The sequence below is a fragment of the Pelophylax lessonae genome (genome assembly GCF_965119305.1).
Source record: "Pelophylax lessonae genome assembly, chromosome: 1".
NCBI classification, from domain to species: domain Eukaryota; kingdom Metazoa; phylum Chordata; class Amphibia; order Anura; family Ranidae; genus Pelophylax; species Pelophylax lessonae.
In genome coordinates, this window is record NC_138768.1 from 281,312,044 (window position 1) to 281,329,181 (window position 17,138).

The following is a 17,138-nucleotide window of genomic DNA, read 5'->3' on the forward strand; positions in this document are numbered from 1 at the left end:
GAGGGGGGATTATGGTGTGGTGTTTTTCAGAGGTTGGCCCCTTCATTCCAGTGAAGAGAACTCTTAAGGCGTCAGGATACCAAGACATTTTGGACAATTTCATGCTTCCAGCTTTGTGGGAACAGTTTGGAGATGGACCCTTCCTGTTCCAACATGACTGTGCACCAGTGGACAAAGCAAGGTCCATAAAGACATGGATGAGCGAGTTTGGGGTTGAAGAACTTGACTGGCCTGCACAGAGTCCTGACCTCTACCCAATAGAACACCTCTGGGATGAATTAGATTAGAGACTGCACGCCAGGCCATCTCGTCCACATTAGTGTCTGACCTCACAAATGCGCTTCTGCAAAATAGTCAAACATTCCCATAAACACACTCCTAAACCTTGTGGACAGCCTTCCCAGAAGAGGTAAAGCTATTATAGCTGCAAAAGGTGTGCCAACTCAATATTGAAACCTACGGACTAAGACTGGGATACCATTAAAGTTCATGTGCGTGTAAAGGCAGGCATCCCAATACTTTTGGTAATATAGTGTATAATAGTACTGGTAAAGGAAAGCTCTGACTGAGGCCACCAGGCTTTATGATGTCTTTGCTGTTTTTTCTAAAGTGTCCAACTCTGATGAAAGGCAAACACAGCATTCTTACAGGGAAAAATTGCTGGCACATAAGCTGTGTTTGCATCAAGTTTACCAAGCATTTACATTGCATTGCTGAAGTACCAGGGAATGTGCAATAATGCTCTAAAAAAAAAAACTAAATAAACTCTGTGTGTCATAGCCTTCAAAAATGTTTCACAAATGCACGTAAAGCCCATATGCACTAACCTTAGCACCATTGACACTACCTTCCTATAAACAATACATTTATTTCAGTGATTGTGTTTTGCCTTTTCAGGACCATGAAAGTCATGCACAAAATGATTCCTTTCACTATTCTGAAGACTTGCTGAATAAAATGTTGATTCTTTATAAATATATTATTAAAATGAGAACATTTTGTTTTATTTTCTGCTTCATATAGGAAAATAAGTCATTAAAATGCATGATGTTACGGAGATGCAAAGATTTACAGATTACTGTGTTCCATTCTCTGAAATTACTTCCAGAGTCTACATGAAGATTTTTAAATTCTCTTTATTTTTCTCAGTAATCTTTCATGGTGTTCTATCCATAAATCTGTTTAGTTGCACTGTAAAATACATGTAAAAAGGTAGTGCATCCATCTTATGCTAATATTATCTTCATACTGTGACAGAAACTGCTTACAGACTCATTAGTCAAACAATGTTGGACAAATGTGGTAACCATAATTCTTGTTAATGTGTCAGCTCTGATGTATCAGGTACAGCACAACTATTCTAGAATTATTGCTCTTTGCTTACTCTAGATCCTGTGCTTTGTAAATCTGGTTATGCCTTGTTGGATACGTAATAACATGGTTAGTTTAATGAGCCCAGAGTACCCAATATGACAAAAATCTGTGTATTTTTTCTTTTTTTTGACAAATATACAACACAGAGTTAAAACAAGACTGTGATCTCTGATTAGGAAACACTGTGCTATGTGATATTCAATTTTGTAAGGCTTGCCATAGATTTAGAGCTTAGGCCCTTGGTTCTCAAACTTTTTCCTGTTTCAGACTCCTTACCCAACTGCACCACATGATGCACTAATGGTAAGGTGTCCCATACTATGACTCAACTGCCCTAGACGGACTAAATAACCACAGCAGACTGCCTCTTTACTTTATTGACCCACATCCCAGGTGAGCTGGTTTGTGATGCAAGAGACAAACCTATTTGGCAAATTCACAGGAATCGCAACTTCCACTCCACAATAGAACTTAAATTAAATCACTAACAAAGAAAAATAAACAATTTGGATATTACAATTTGTATTTAGGAAACATGTTTGCAAATGTTCATCTACAGGAAACCCAAAGATAATACCACATAACCTTGGGCATAACCACTTTCATCAATGGTCATTCCATACATCTATTCAGACACCACAGACAGAAGCTGCCAAATGGAACACCTCAAGAGGGATGTCAACAAAAATAAGAATGCAATCCAGTGGCAAAAGGGATTAGGGAAGCAATTAACGCCCCCAGAACCAGTATTTTATACTATAAACAGAGAATTGGGTCCTAATAGTCTAGAAGCTATTCTGCACCCCTACTAGCATATCAACAACCACCCAATCTTAGTCTGCTTACTGTGAGAAGTTTCCCAAGGAACTTAATACCAAGTGGAACATCTCCCTGCATTCAAAAAAGGTGTGAAACATGCGTGCCCACATATCCAGAGCCCTCTTAAGGTACCAGTACCCCTCATCTCTCTCTCTCTCTGAATTCTCTTTCCTATCCATTCTCCACCATATCCACCGTTCCCATATCCCTCACTTCGCCTGACCTACCTTCGACCTCATCTCCTAACCCCCCTACTGCCATGTTCCTTCCCTGTTGCACCTTTAAACTGCATGCACTGGATACTTCTTTCCAGAAATACTGCAATTTTATAACCACATTCATCTCTGAAAGGAACAAAAAGACAACTTACATTACAGAAACAAGTTTCATGTATGTACATATTTTGACGTAATGAAAGAATCTTAAAGCACTCTGCTTCCCACCATGTAACCTGTCACTCAATGTTTTCACATTGCAATTGCAGTGCTTTATGGAGAAGAGGTTTGAAAAGAGTCTACAGGCAGTTCTGCCCAGGCTCAAATTTCCAATATAGTAAGACTAGGCGATGCTGTCTGAAGATTTTGCTGACTTTGGCACAGTATACCATATCTGAAAACCATTTAAAACATGCCCAGGATTCTTTTATTAAAGACACTATTAATACTCCTGAATATGTGTTTTTTATTGTAAATGCTGACTTCCATTTTGGGTTTAATTCTCCTAGTACAGATTGTAGATTCCTTTTGGTATATAATGCAATATATAAAAAATAATAAAATAACAGAAAAATCTACCTCGGATCATTGCTGAACACCTTTAGAAGCTAAAACTCTGTAAATGTGGTTGCATGTTCTATAAACAATAATTTTATTCTTTGTAGAATGAACGAATTGGACATTTACCCTGAGGATAAAAAAGTATATTTTGGACAACTACTCGGCATGTGCGACCAAATAAGCTTTCCTCTTGGTGAGTGTTAATTTACAGTCCTTGATCATCGCATCACATTTACTGCTCTGGATTTAATATGACACATTACACTCTGATGATATAGGATTAGTGTTTTTCAATAGAACTGATTCCCATTATCTGACTAAACTTAAAGGGTTTTAGGTGTAATTTCTAGCTTATGGGTTTTTGTAAACTGATGATTTGCAATTGTGTATTACAATACAAAGGATTCCCAGAACACACATTCTCTAAAGAGGGCACAGCTGTAGACTTCTCTTTTCAGGCATGCTGTCTTTCACTGGAAACAAACACTCACCACCGCTCAACCCCAGGTCTCCTCAGGTTCTGTGCAAGTGGGTGATGCTCGCAAATGGCTCCTGTATGCCATCCACATTCAGTAGGATTAGTAGAGCATCACTGACCCTTTGGCTAATAAAATAAACTTTTTGTCACATAGAAATCACATAAAAAGCTACAAGCTCTGTTCCATGCGTATGCATCGTTTAGGTGCATACTAATTTGATTACATCTCAAAGACACATACATAAATTTAAATCTTATCAAAGCATAGAAAATGCATAATCTAGCAGATTGTAAACTAAAATAGAGTAGGTGGATACAAGGACAGATTATCATTTAAGAAAAATACTTTTCTCTATCGTCCATCGACAGACGCAGCCTCATCTGTGGGTTTATGCTCCTCCCATCAGGAGTAGTCTAGGCAGGAAAATTTGAATACACACCTACAGGGGGCTGTCCCTCCAGGCATAAACCCCCACTGCACAACCCAGCACATCAGTTTTTCTGCCTAGAGAAGGAGTAGACCTAGGTTTCCTGCTGGGACTCCGGTCTCAGTTTTTTTATTCTTTTTAGAATATTTTCTTTTTTTTCTCTTTACTCACTTGCTAGCTAGTGTTCAGGGAAGAATTTCCTGGTGATCTACAAGCAACGATGCCGGCTGGGGGTTCGTACTGGATAATCTAGATCCTTATGGTCCCTCCAGTCTGGCCTACGAGCGTGAGCAGGTTATAGTCCTGACCTTGGCCTAGCCATGATGGTGCCCCCTTGTCCTGAGGGGGACGAGCCTGTGAGCGGATGCCTCGCCGGGACGCAACGACCTGGAAAGCCCTGAGTCGCAGTGTACCGCTTGGCTGGCTGAACCCCCATTTCAGGTGGGAGGCAGTCAGCCCGGAGCGGAGCCCACCCGGTCCATGGTATGGTGAGTAACTGTGCCCCCTTGCCCCTGCTGGCCTTGGGGGGATGGGGGCCCTCCCCTGGGGATAATGGGATTGTGCCTCCCAAGAGATCCCCCTGGTCTACCTGGTGCCAGGTCTGTGTGTCCTTCCCTCTCCCTGTCCCTGTGTGTCTGGAGTGCTCTGGCGCTGGGGGGGAGGGGGGTGACATGGTACATTGGGCTTGCTGGTCCCTGTTGTGGTTCCTGAGGCCTTCAGGTGTCGGGCCCTAGCCACATGGTGCGCCACCATCTTGGGTATGGGCAATGGAATTTTTTCCCCATAGACTTGTATGGGGCCATTTTCCCAGCAGCTTCCTTTTATTTTGTATGGGCATCCATCTTTGTATAGCCCTGGTGCTATACTTGACAGTGTTTCCCTATCAGGCGATATAAATTCCTGTGTGGTCATTTCCTGCTGCTGAGCCAAGGTCACTTCCGGCTTCTCTCTCCATGCTGTGGAAGATTCAGGAGGCTGTGTGTCTGAGGTGGTAAAGTATTGAGGGTCCCTGCGGGCACGGTGATCGGTGGTGGATACCCCGATCGGCATTCTTAAAGCTACAGTACTCCATTTTTTGCAAATTGCAAAAGAGTGAGTTAAGACTAGTGTTCGCATCAGTCAGATTAATAGCGGTGGTTTTCGTTTTAAAGGGGTGATTCTGACCTTTTTAATGCACATAAAGCTTAATATTCAAGCACAAAGATAATAGAGGTCTAAAACGTGTAGTAAAAACAGTCAGTTGCTGGTGTGAACCAATATGTAACCAGCGACTTTTCCAATGGATTCAGAAGTAAGGTAATCCAACTTAAGAGCAAATGGGCAATGTTGAGATGTTGGGTACAGTGCCTTGAAATTTTCCACATTTTGTCCTGTTTTGTCCTGTTACAACCAAAAACGTAAATGTATTTTATTTGAATTTTATGTGATAGACCAACACATAATTGTGAAGTGGAAGGAAAATGTTTTACAAATATCTGAAAAGTGGGGCATGGATTTGTATTCTGCCTCTTCCTGGTGCATCTCTGGTGCGGGTGGTAAGTCTGGGGGTCTCTCTTTCTCCTGGGGGCCCTTGGTGCTTGTGCCTGACCTTTTGGGGGCGCTATAGCGCGGTGGGACTTTTTTTTTTTTTTAAAAAAAGGTGGTTTTTTTTTTGGTTTTTTTTTTCAAAATCTTCTGCAGAGTTCCCCTGCTTCGACATGGACTCTGTGGAACACGTTTCCCCACCTGACCCTCTCTCTGAGGCTGCAGGGCCCTCTGAATCCCAGCCATTCATAGATAGTCAGTGATCTTGGAATCCTTTGTCCCAGTTGGAGGTGGACTTTAAGGGGCGAAGTGCTACAAATCGCCCCCCGCTTACCCCTGCCTCTTCTGATGTGTCAGGTTCTGATTCTGATTCAGCCGCCGCAGACATGGGTCTCCCTGTCGGATCTACTACCTCTCGCCCTGTCTCCTCTTATAGTGAGGGTGACACTTCTCCCTCCACCACCGCGCAAGAAAAGGCGCTGGTGGACGCACTGGTTGTTTCTGTGCATGAGACCCTAAAAATGGAGGATGCAGCTGCGACTGAGACGCAGGGAACTTTTGGCACTCACAAGCCATCCAGAGCGGCAAAGGTTTTTTCCTTTCCCACATATTTAGACAATATGGTCAAAAAAGAGTGGGACCGCCCCAGGTTTCCCCCTGGGGTCCCTAAGTGGATTGCTAGGTGCTACCCTTTTGAAGAGTCTCATTAAAATGTGGACTGTGCCACCTACGGTGGACCCTCCGGTCTCCAGACTGTTTGAAACTACCATGATTCAGGGGAGGATTCCGCGTCCTTTAAGTATCCGGCGGATAGAAAGGCGGAATCTGTGCCCCGCAATATGTACTCCCTGGCGGGGTCTGCGCTAAGACCTGTGTTTACTATTGCCCTTGTGTCACATACTTTGAATGGGCTAAGATACTACGCCGTGACCTGGAGGGGGTACATCTTCCCTCTGCCTCTGCGGAGCTGACAGACCATTTGATTCAGAAGTTGGGTTTTACAGACCTGTGGATAAGACCCCTTTGGCCTGAAGGTGTGCCCTCACCCATATCTGGGGTGGGGGGATGTCTGCCGGTTTCCAGACCTGTGGCTATCCCGGATACAAGACAAGTGGGTTCACAAGCTCATTCGGTCCGGTTACAAGATCGAGTTTCAATCCGTCCCTCCGGTAAGGTTCTTCCCTTCCAATGTGCGGCTGTCCCCGGATCGCTTATGGGCTCTTTTGGGGGCGGTACAGGACCTGTTACAACAAGGAGTAATAGTTCTAGTTCCGTCTTCAGAACTTTTTCAGGGCTTTTACTCAAACCTGTTTACGGTCCCCAGGAAGGAAGGCAAGGTGCGTCCAATCCTGGACCTAAAGGCAGTGAATTGCTTCGTGCGAGTTCAAAAACTCAAGATGGAATTCATTTGCACGGTGGTGGCTTCCCTAGATCAGGGGGATTTCCTGGCCTCCATAGACATCAAAGATATCTACCTTCACATCCCAATATATCCAAGATATCAATGGTTTCTGCGTTTTGCCGTGGGAGAGGATCACTAACAATTTGTGGTGTTACCCTTTGGTCTCTCCTCGGCTCCTCAGGTTTTCACAAAGGTGTTGGCTCTGGTCCTGGCATTTTTACGCCAGAGGGGGATATCGGTCCTGGGTTACCTGGATGATCTGCTTCTCTGTGCGGAGTCTCCCACAGCGCTGGTGACAAACTCAGAGGTCACCATGAGAACTTTGGAGGAGTTTGGGTGGATTCTGAACCTTCAGAAGTCGTCCCTGGTTCCTTCCATGAGACTGGATTATCTGGATCTGACTTTGGACTCATCCTCAGCCAGGGTGTATCTTCCTCTGGACAAACTTCAAAAACTCCAGACTGCGAATCAGCTATTGCTGTCCAGCAAATGTTCGTCCCTTCAGACTTGTATGAGAGTTCTGGGACTGGTGTCGTCCTTCGAGGCGGTACCTTACGCTCAATTTCACACGAGAATCCTCCAGAAGGAAATCCTTCTCAAATGGAACAGAGATCCAAGTTCCCTGGACCACCAGATCCAGCTGAGCCAAGTGACCAGGGGGTCCCTGTTATGGTGGCTTCGGTCCCCAATGCTCAAACAAGGAAAATCCTTCCTCCCCATATATTGGACAGTGATCACCACAGATGCCAGTCTGTCCGGGTGGGGAGGTGTTCTCTGCAAGCTTTTTGCTCAAGGAGTTTGGTCCCTGGAAGAATCCAGGTTACCGATCAATCTTCTGGAGTTGAGAGCAATCTGGCTTTGCCTAGTTTACTAGACGGAGTACCTTCAGGGCTGTCCAGTGCACATTCAATCGGAAAATGCCACGGCCGTGGCTTATATCAATCACCAGAAGTGTCCTTGCGGCCTTGGAGGTGGCAGGCATCCTTCGGTGGGCGAAACGCTTTGTTCCGGCTCTAGATGCTTCACATTCCAGGATTGGAAAATTAGCAGGCGGATTACCTCAGTCGGCAGAACTTGGCTCCTAGGGAATGGTCTTTCTATCCGGAGGTGTTCCAGCAGCTGTGCCTTTGTTGGGGCACTCCAGTCATAGATCTGTTGGTGTCTCGGATCAACCAAAAAGTGCAGAGGTTTGTGGCCCACTCTCGGGACCCTCTGGCCGACACCACAGACGCGCTGGTGGCTCCGTAGGGTCAGTATCGGCTGATGTATGCCATTCCTCTGCTCAAATTGCTGACAAAACTTCTTCACAGGATTGAGGCGGAAGGGATTCCAGTCATCGTTGTGGCTCCGGACTGGCCTCGCCGAGCTTGGTATGCCGACTTGGTCAGGCTAGTCGCAGACGTTCCTTGGAGACTTCCTCTCGGGGAGCATCTGCTGTCTCAAGGACCAATCTTCCATCCTACTTTACAGTCGCTGGCTTTGACGGCTTGGCTGTTGAAAGCCAGGTGCTGAAGGACAGGGGATTGTCTGCTGCAATGATTCCCACTCTGCTTAAAGCAAGAAAAGCGACCTCTAGAAAGATCTATCATCGTACGAGGAAGTCGTATATATTGCGTGGTGTGAGTCTCTTGGGGTTCGCCCTCATTCTTACTCGGTGGCTCAGATCTTGGCTTTCCTTCAATGGGGAGTTGATAAAAAATTGGCCTTGAGTACTATCAAGGGTCAAGTTTCGGCCTTGGAAATTTTCTTCCAAAGGCCATTAGCCTCCCATTCCCTGGTGCGTAGCTTTATCCAAGGGGTGCGACACCTGGCTCCTTCGTTGTCACCTTGGGATCTTAATTTGGTGCTGTCGGTTCTCCAGAAACCTCCCTTTAAAAATATTCTGGAGATTTCCCTGCTTACCTTATCTCAGAAGGTTGCCCTCTTGGTGGCTATTACTTCTGAGTGCAGGGTGTCGGAACTAGCTGCGTTGTCCTGTCCTCCCTATCTGGTGGTTCACAGGGTTAAAGTGTTGCTTCGTCCGGATCTGTCCTTCCTTCCGAAGGTGGTTTCCATTTAAATGAGGACATTGTGTTACCCTCCTTGTGTCCTAAGCCTAAACATCCTGAGGAATTTGCACTGAATACTTTGGATGTGGTTCGGGCAATCAGGGTGTACTTGGCGACTACTGAGTCTTTTCTACAGTAGATTACCTTTTTGTTCTCATGATGGACCAAAGAAAGGGCTGCCTGCATCTGCTGCGACAATTTCCAGATGGATCAGACAGACGGTTGTGCAGGCTTATTCATTTAAGGGTCAGGTTCCTCCTTTCCCTGTTAAGGCGCATTCTACTCAGGCGCTTAGTGCTTCCTGGGCCTTTCGCCATCAGGCATCTGTAGTTCAGGTTTGCAAGGCTACCTTTTCATCCGTTCATACCTTCACAAAGTTTTATAAGGTGGATGTGCTGGCATCTGCAGATGCCTCCTTTGGCTGCAAAGTTTGGCAGGCTGCCGTTTAAAGGTGTTTTAGCCTCCCTTGAGGGTGTTTCATGTTGTTTTCAGGTGGGTCTCACCTTGTTCTGATGAGTCCTATGTTGCCTGGTTGGCTGTGGTTCAGCCTTGGGGAATTATTTTCTGCTGTTCCCACCCCTCATGGTTTATGGCACTGCTTTGGGACATCCCAACTGTTATACTGCGTTCGTCAATGAATGATAGAGAAAATTGGATTTTTGTCTTACCATAAAATCCTTTTCTATGAAGTTCATTGATGGACGCAGTACCTGCCCCTCTATTTTGAGTTGGGTTGGTATTGTTTTCTCTGATACTGCTTTGTTAAAAAACTGACATCCTATAGCAGAGAGAAGGGATATACCCCCTTAGACTGCCCACAGGCGTAGCCAGAACTTTTTTTCTGCCTAGTGTCCTACTCCTGTAGGGGGCAGTGTAACTCTACTGTTATGAAGAACAGAGACTGCGTCCTTCGAACTTCAGAGAAAAGGATTTTACAGTAAGACAAAAATCTAATTTTTTTGCTAAAAAAAATTACTTAGAACCCCCAAACAGTATATATACTTAGCAAAGACTCTGGAGAAAAAAATTGACCGTCGTTGCAATATTTTTGTCACGCGGTATTTGCGCAGCGGACTTTCAAACGCAATTTTTTTGGGGGAAAAAAATAAATTTCAGTGTATTAAAAAAAAAAAAAAACGTAAAGTTAGCCCAATGTTTTTGTATATTGTGAAAGATGTCACGCCGAGTAAATAGATACCTATATAACATAGAACATGTTACAGTTTAAAATTGCTCGTGAAATGGCGACAATTTACAGTACTTAAAAATCTCCATAGGCGAGGCTTTAAAAAATGTTAACGGTTACCAGTTTAGAGTTGTAAGAGGTATTTTTCTAGATTTATTGCTCTAGCTCTGGAGATCGCGGCGATACCTCACGTGTGGTTGGAAAATTGTTTTCATTTTGGGCGCGACTTTGGTATGCGTTTTCTTTCGTGCGCGATTTAAAAAAAAATAAATCTGATCACTTTTATTGCTGTCGCAAGGAATGTAAACATCCCTTGTGACAATTATAGGCAGTGACAGGTACTGTTTATGGAGGGTTCGGGGGTCTAAAAGACCGCAGAACTTCACTGCACTTAAAATTATTCAAAATGCAAAAATCTGCATTTTTGAATACTGACAGTTTTTTCAAATCGGCGCCGTTAGCAGCCGAGTAATCCGGAAGTGACCACATGACGTCACTTTCGGGTTACTACATCAGAGACCCGATCAAAGCCGAATGCAGCTTTGTTTGGGATTGCAGTCGGCGGATGTGCCGGCTGGTTGCTTGGGTCTCCCGGTGGGATGGCAGAGCTGCAGAATGCGGCAGGAGGGGGGGACGTGGACATCCCCTCCCCTTCGCTGGGATAACGGCCGAGCGGCTGCTGAGCCGCATCGGCTGTTATCTCCTGAAATCTGACCACCGGCTCTAAAAAAAAAAAAAAAAAAGGTACCCGGTTTATGCCTGCAGCTGCAGGCATCATCCTGGCACAACCACTTCTGCAAGCCGACATACAGATACGTCAGTTTGCGGGAAGTGTTTAAGGCAGGGTTAGGTTACACAAGCTTTGAACATCTCACGGAGCACTGTTCAATCCATCATCCAAAAATGGAAAGAGTATGGCTCTGCATACCTATAAAGACATGGCCATCCACCCAAACTGACAGACCAGGCAAGGAAAACATTAATCAGAGAAGCAGCCAAGAGGCCCATGGTAACCCTGGAGGAGCTGCAGAGATCCACAGTCACTAGTTGTGCACTCCACAGATCTGGCTTTTATGGAAGAGTGGCAAGAAGAAAGCTGTTGTTGAAAGAAAGCCATAAGAAGTCCAGTTTGGAGTTTGCGAGAAGCCATGTGGGGGGGACAGCACACACGTGGAAGAAGGTGCTCTGGTCAGATGAGACCAGATTTAACTTTTTAGCCTAAAAGCAAAAGCGTTGTGTGGTGGAAAACTAATATTGCACATCACCCTGAACACACCCTGAAACATGGTAGTGGCAGAATAATGTTGTGGGGATGCTTTTCTTCAGCAAGGTCAGGGAAGCTGGTCAGAGTTGATAAGAAGATGGATGGTGCCAAATACAGGGCAATCTTAAAAGAAAACCTTAGTTTGCGGTAATTCGGAATCGCGGCGATCCCGTCCGCAATCCGGAACACCTAGGTGTGAATGGAACTTTAATCTGCAAAAGACTTGAGACTAGGGCAGAGGCTCACCTCCTAGCAGGACAACAACTATAGACATACAGCCAGAGCTACAATGTAATGGTTTAGATCAAAGCATATTCATGTGTCAGTATGGCCCAGTCAAAGTCCAGACCTAAATCCAACTGAGAATCTGTGGCAAGACTTGAAAATTGCTGTTCAGACGCTCTCCTGCTAATCTGACAGCTTGAGCTATTTTGCAAAGAAGAATGGGCAAACATTTCATGTGCAAAGCTGGTAGAGACATCCCCAAAAAGACTTGCAGCTGTAATTGCAGCGAAAGGTGGTTCTAAAAAGTATTGACTCAGAGGAGCTGAATACAAATGCACGCCACACTTTTGAGATATTTATTTGTAAAAACATTTTAAAAAACCATTTATCATTTTCCTTCCACTTCAGGATTATGTGCCACTTTGTGTTGGTCTATCACATAAAATCTCAATAAAATACATTTGCGTTTTTGGTAAACCCACTTCTAACCTTTTTAGTGCTTTGTGCGTAGCACCTAAGTCAGAACCAGCATTAGTAGTGTTTTAGTACTTCTTGCCATTCAACAAGTATTTACTGTAGCTGTCCATTTGTATGCAAAAATCTAAATCTTTTCTTTTTTTTTCCCCCGTTTTGTTACATTGGCAGGCCAAGCAGGCTACCCTGTTTATAAATATGTTCCCTATGGACCTGTCAACGAAGTTCTGCCATACCTATCCAGGAGAGCCCAGGAAAACCGTGGCATCATGAAAGGAGCAAAGAGAGAGCGTGAGCTCCTGTGGACGGAGCTCAAAAGACGTCTGCTTACAGGCAACCTCCTCTACACTCCCAGATTCTAGAGAGAGAGATGGCAGCGTGGAGCTCAGTGGTTAAAACTGACAAGGATGATAGTCATACACATATTTAAACTAGTTTTGCTTTAAAATATATTCATAGGAAACATTTTATATTTTTTAAATTAAACCAAAACTCTAACTAATACCGCTGTGTTTTTAAACCAAATCCATTTTGTTCATGCTTTAAGGAAATTGCCCTTTCAGCAATAGATTGCAAAAAAAGAAAAAGCAAGGCTTTTGAAAAAGAGAATAGTTATTACAGATTACTTTTCTGGCAGGTTAGAATGTTTAATAATTTAAATTATTTATTCTCCTCAACAATGAGTGTGTGTTTTAAATTGCTGTTATCAGTCCTGCAGACAAAGCTTGGTAAAGCTGAACAAGTAAAGGGACATATTTGTAAGGGTTTGTGAAATTCTTGCAGCCACTCCTAATGCATCAAAATACCTTAATTCTGACAACAAAGTCATGGACTTGATAAAACATAAATCTGACACTGGTTAAATACAACATGACTCATATCCCCATACATCTGAGTAGCTTGGCTATAATGCCAGGTACACACAGATTTTTTTTTTTTTTTTTTCAACCCAGGGGGCTGAACTAAAAAAAAGCTGACAGATCATCATACCGACCCAAGTGATGATGTTACAGTGATCTCCCCTGCTGGGCAATTGTGTTCTGACAGGGGTCTTACCCCCCTGCCAGAACACATTGATCAGTGCTCACAGCTATTGGCTGCAAGTGCTGATAGCTGGTTTTCTATAGCAGTAGAGCGGCTTCTGTCATACAGACTGCTGTACACACGAGCCAGATGTTGGCCGGTTTCTGTTAAACTTGCCGACATTTGGCCTGTGTGTACCAGCAGTTAGTGTATTCTTCCCAGCAGAAAGTGAATATATCTATAAGCCAAGTTACCTCTTGAAACAATCCATTCTTTCTTTAACAGGTCTCCGTAGTTTATCTGCCAGAACTGCTTTTGCTGGTTTTGTGATTATCTCTATTGATTGACAGCTGAGCAGACCAGAAGGATTGAATGCTTTAATAGAATTTTGGAAAGCATTATGTCAAGTGCTTATTTATTTTTACAGATTTTTAGTGATCACCTAGGAGGTGGTGGTTAGCGATTCATTTGTGTGGTTTTCTTTACTCTTTCCTTGCTTATGCGTTGTGTGGAGTTCCAGCTACAATGTATCCTCTATATAACCCGTATATTTGTTGCAAAGTGCAGTTTAATGACTTGCAGTGCAGTACTTTTTCCTTCAATCTTTTGTGCTTATGTAATCAAATCATGTTGCATGCATACATTTTACATTCCATGGAAATGCTTCAGATTCTTAAATCTCCTTTTTATAGTAGAGTAAATGCCTGTACTGTTACTGTAGATTACATTGTACATCACTATTTCCTTAAAATCTGTTTTTTCATAGCTTGCTACTTGTTGAACATCTTTAACAGTTCTTGTTATTCTCTGCACAGCTATTATATGCAATGTTAACGTCTTGTTGGGCAGTATTGTGAACATATGCTGTTCCTAATTAGAATCTGCATAGCCAATAGCATCTGTTGATATGAAATGCTAAGTTCTTCAGAGATAGCTGTAAATTCTTCCAGTCTTTTATCCCACTTAATTCCAGTGACCTTCAATAATCAAGACGTGTGTCCATTTATTTAAATGGCATGTCAGTAGTATACTATAGTTCAAAAAGCTTTTCTATGCAGTGAATTTGACACACTGATATTATCACCTGCCCCACTAAAGTTTTCTTTTTAACAAGCTTACAACACGGTTAAAATGAGTAGACCAAAGAAAATTGTTACTTGATAATCAAGATAATCAAATGATATAATTATTTAGTACCACACCTTGATTATATTGTTTAAAGTCAGATTATTAAAAAAAAAAAAAAAAAAACCTAATTATAGATTTGAAAGCACTTGTTTTACCTATAAAGGGTTATTAATGACTGTTGAATACATTCTGAGCAGGATTAAAACTAGACTATGTGATATCCTATGATTTGTGTTGAATCAAACCGGTTTTAATACATTAAGTGGTTTTTACCAGTGACAGTAAAGAAGAAAGCATAGTTAGGTAAGGATAAAAACAAAAAAAGTGAAAAAATAAATTGATGACATTTGTTTTCTTTAAGTGCAGTGTGGGATATTTTAGGTCAACTGGCAAATGCACCTTCATTTATTTAAGATTGTATTTACAAAGAGCAGTGTCCTATGGTAGCCAGTCTGATCTTGTCTTTCAGCAGTCTAGTATAATTCCATTGATTGGTTGCTCTAGGTTGCTGCTGCCTGAGCACAGCGTTCACCTTATTAAAGCAGAAGTACACTTCATTGGTGGTTTGAGTTTTTGCCATAATCTGCAAGTGTAGGTTATGGTACACACCTAACTACTTCTGTGCTGTCCTCCAGCATTGACGTTTTAGGATCCTGTCAATGCGGTGTCCACTGCTGCCACTGATTCTTTTGGCTTCCTCAATGCTCCTCTTCAACCCTTGGCAATGCGAGCAGGCGTTACATTGTCTACAAGCATAGAGTTGGGCTTTACACTACATGGGGGACACAACTTGTGAAGTGCACACAGAACATAGGTTTTTTTTAAAAATATTTTTGAAAAGGACTTTCCTTTTTTCTTCTGCTGAAAAACTCTTCCTAATGATTTTTTTGTTTTGTTTCTGACTTTGACGCCACTGTAAAGGTTATACTATTAAAAAAAAAAAAAAAAAAATCTCATTTAGGTCAAATGCAGATTTGAGATCATGAAATCAAATGAATTGCTATTGATCTTATGTGGAAGGACTTCACTAAATGCATTAAAATACTGCATCCACCCACTCCTAAGCATACCTATTTCCATGAGTAACATAGAAACGTAGAAAAGTGACATCAGAAAAAGGCAGGGTGGTCCATCAAATCTGCCCATCTTCTTTTTTTGGGGGGGGGGGGGTGGTTGTTTTTGTTTTGTTTGTTTTTTTCGGGGGGCAATGGAATTTTTATGAAAGCTTGCTAAGTATGCATAAAATAGCACATGCAAGGAGGAGTGTATTACTACTGACTACTTACAGTATATTGGACTGTTACAAATAAGTAATGGTGTATTAATATTAAGGCTGCTTGTGTCTTTTATTGTACATATTTATTGAAGTGTATGCAACCAGTGTTACCTCTGTCAAAATGTAAAAGTTACTGGTTTTGGTACAGAGCAATCAAATGTCATTGTTCAGTCTCTAATTGGGTATATTGCACTTGTTAAGTGTTACAATATGTAGATGTATTTTGTTGGTCTAGTCAGGGATATAGTGAGCAGCAAGTATGCCCCAACTCTCTTCTGCCCATTTGTCACGCCTTCTCCATTTGGAGCACAGAATGTAGGCAATAGGCAAACTAATTATGTACTATTACAACTTAAACGATATGAATGTTATGTAACTACCAAATCTGAATATCTCCTATTCAGACCACAGGCAGGGGGCTGAAGTTTGTCTGCCTAGAGATAGTTGTTAAACCTCTGAACACAGAGGTTTGCAGTTACAAATACTAAATGATGGTGCACAATTGTGTTCGGTAGTGCAATATTGCAACTATTACTCTCAAATAAAGTTTCAGCTATTTAGGAAATTAATATGTCATGAGAAGCATAGGGCTTTTATTCCTACCTTGAAAATGTCGCTTTCCTGACTTTCATACTGGCTATTTGGTATCAGTACTTTTAGCTATTATCCTTGATTAGGAATAAAAAGGAGTTCTGACTTTGCTCATTAGCATTCTGATTACCAGTTTAGTGAGTGAAAGTAATAAATCCTCTGGGTCAGCATAACAGCCAGCCAACTAGTTTATTTAAAAGGAGGCCAGCAATGTCATGTCTGTCATGGCGCATTTTCTTTAATATTAGAAAAAATAGTTTTCCCTATAGCTACTGTCCTTTTGCATATCATGCCAAGTTATAACAAATAAGTCTGCCCTCCCCTAAGTTGATTGCTCATCTGTACATGTATAGCATCTGTATGTGGGCAGTCTGTTTCTCTATGGATATCGGTAATCCCTTTGTAGACCTTGATCTATCTAAAACATGAAGACTAAAAAAAATACTTTGGCCGTCTTGTCACATACCATTTGTTGTGCTTTGGTTATGGGAACACACTGTTCCACGTACAGAATCTAATTAAGCCAGCAATGGGTTTTCTATTGCCCAGTTTTTTTCCAGATGACTGTCAAACATATACTAGGAATTTTACATTTCAACTGTGTAAATGGAACAATGAAATTGGTTGCTCTGAGGCATTGCTTTAATGATTTATAATGAAATGGGATTCTATGGTAGAGTTTATTTTGTATAAAATGTAATGCTTTATCTTTAATAAATAAAATATTAAAACCTGTAATTTGAAGTTATATTACTTTTTTTATCTTTAAAGGCATCATTATATTAAGTTTTATATTAAACCAAATCTTCATTAAGAGAAGATACAAAAGGGGATTATGTTGGATCTGGTAGTTGTAATGTGTTGGTTTTATAGTTAATATAACTGGCATATGAAGACTTGGGGAAAAAAAAACTCTAATTGTCTCTTAGACACTTTTTCTTTAGGTGGTTTCCTCCTTCGGTTCTTTACTATTCTACTTCACTATTCTCCTTCAGCAGCTGTTCTATTACAAGTTAAACAGCTGCTACAATACACACAAGGGACTGCATTCAATAAAAGAGCAACAGTACATTATTAATTAACTGCCACTCATATAAAAGACGATCCTATTAGCACAGTGGG

The 17,138-nt window shown here is 42.1% G+C and overlaps 1 protein-coding gene across 1 annotated transcript in view; it reads left to right on the top strand.

Moving 5' to 3' along the window:
• PRODH (proline dehydrogenase 1) overlaps window positions 1-12,440 on the top strand; it is a 264,504-nt gene extending 252,064 nt beyond the window's left edge. Inside the window, exons 13-14 of the mRNA XM_082253359.1 lie at window positions 3,074-3,162; window positions 12,170-12,440. Of these exons, the coding sequence (XP_082109485.1) occupies window positions 3,074-3,162; window positions 12,170-12,360 (280 nt within the window). The 3' untranslated portion in view covers window positions 12,361-12,440. The remainder of the gene's footprint in view (window positions 1-3,073; window positions 3,163-12,169) is intronic.
• Window positions 12,441-17,138: the final 4,698 nt, after the last annotated feature.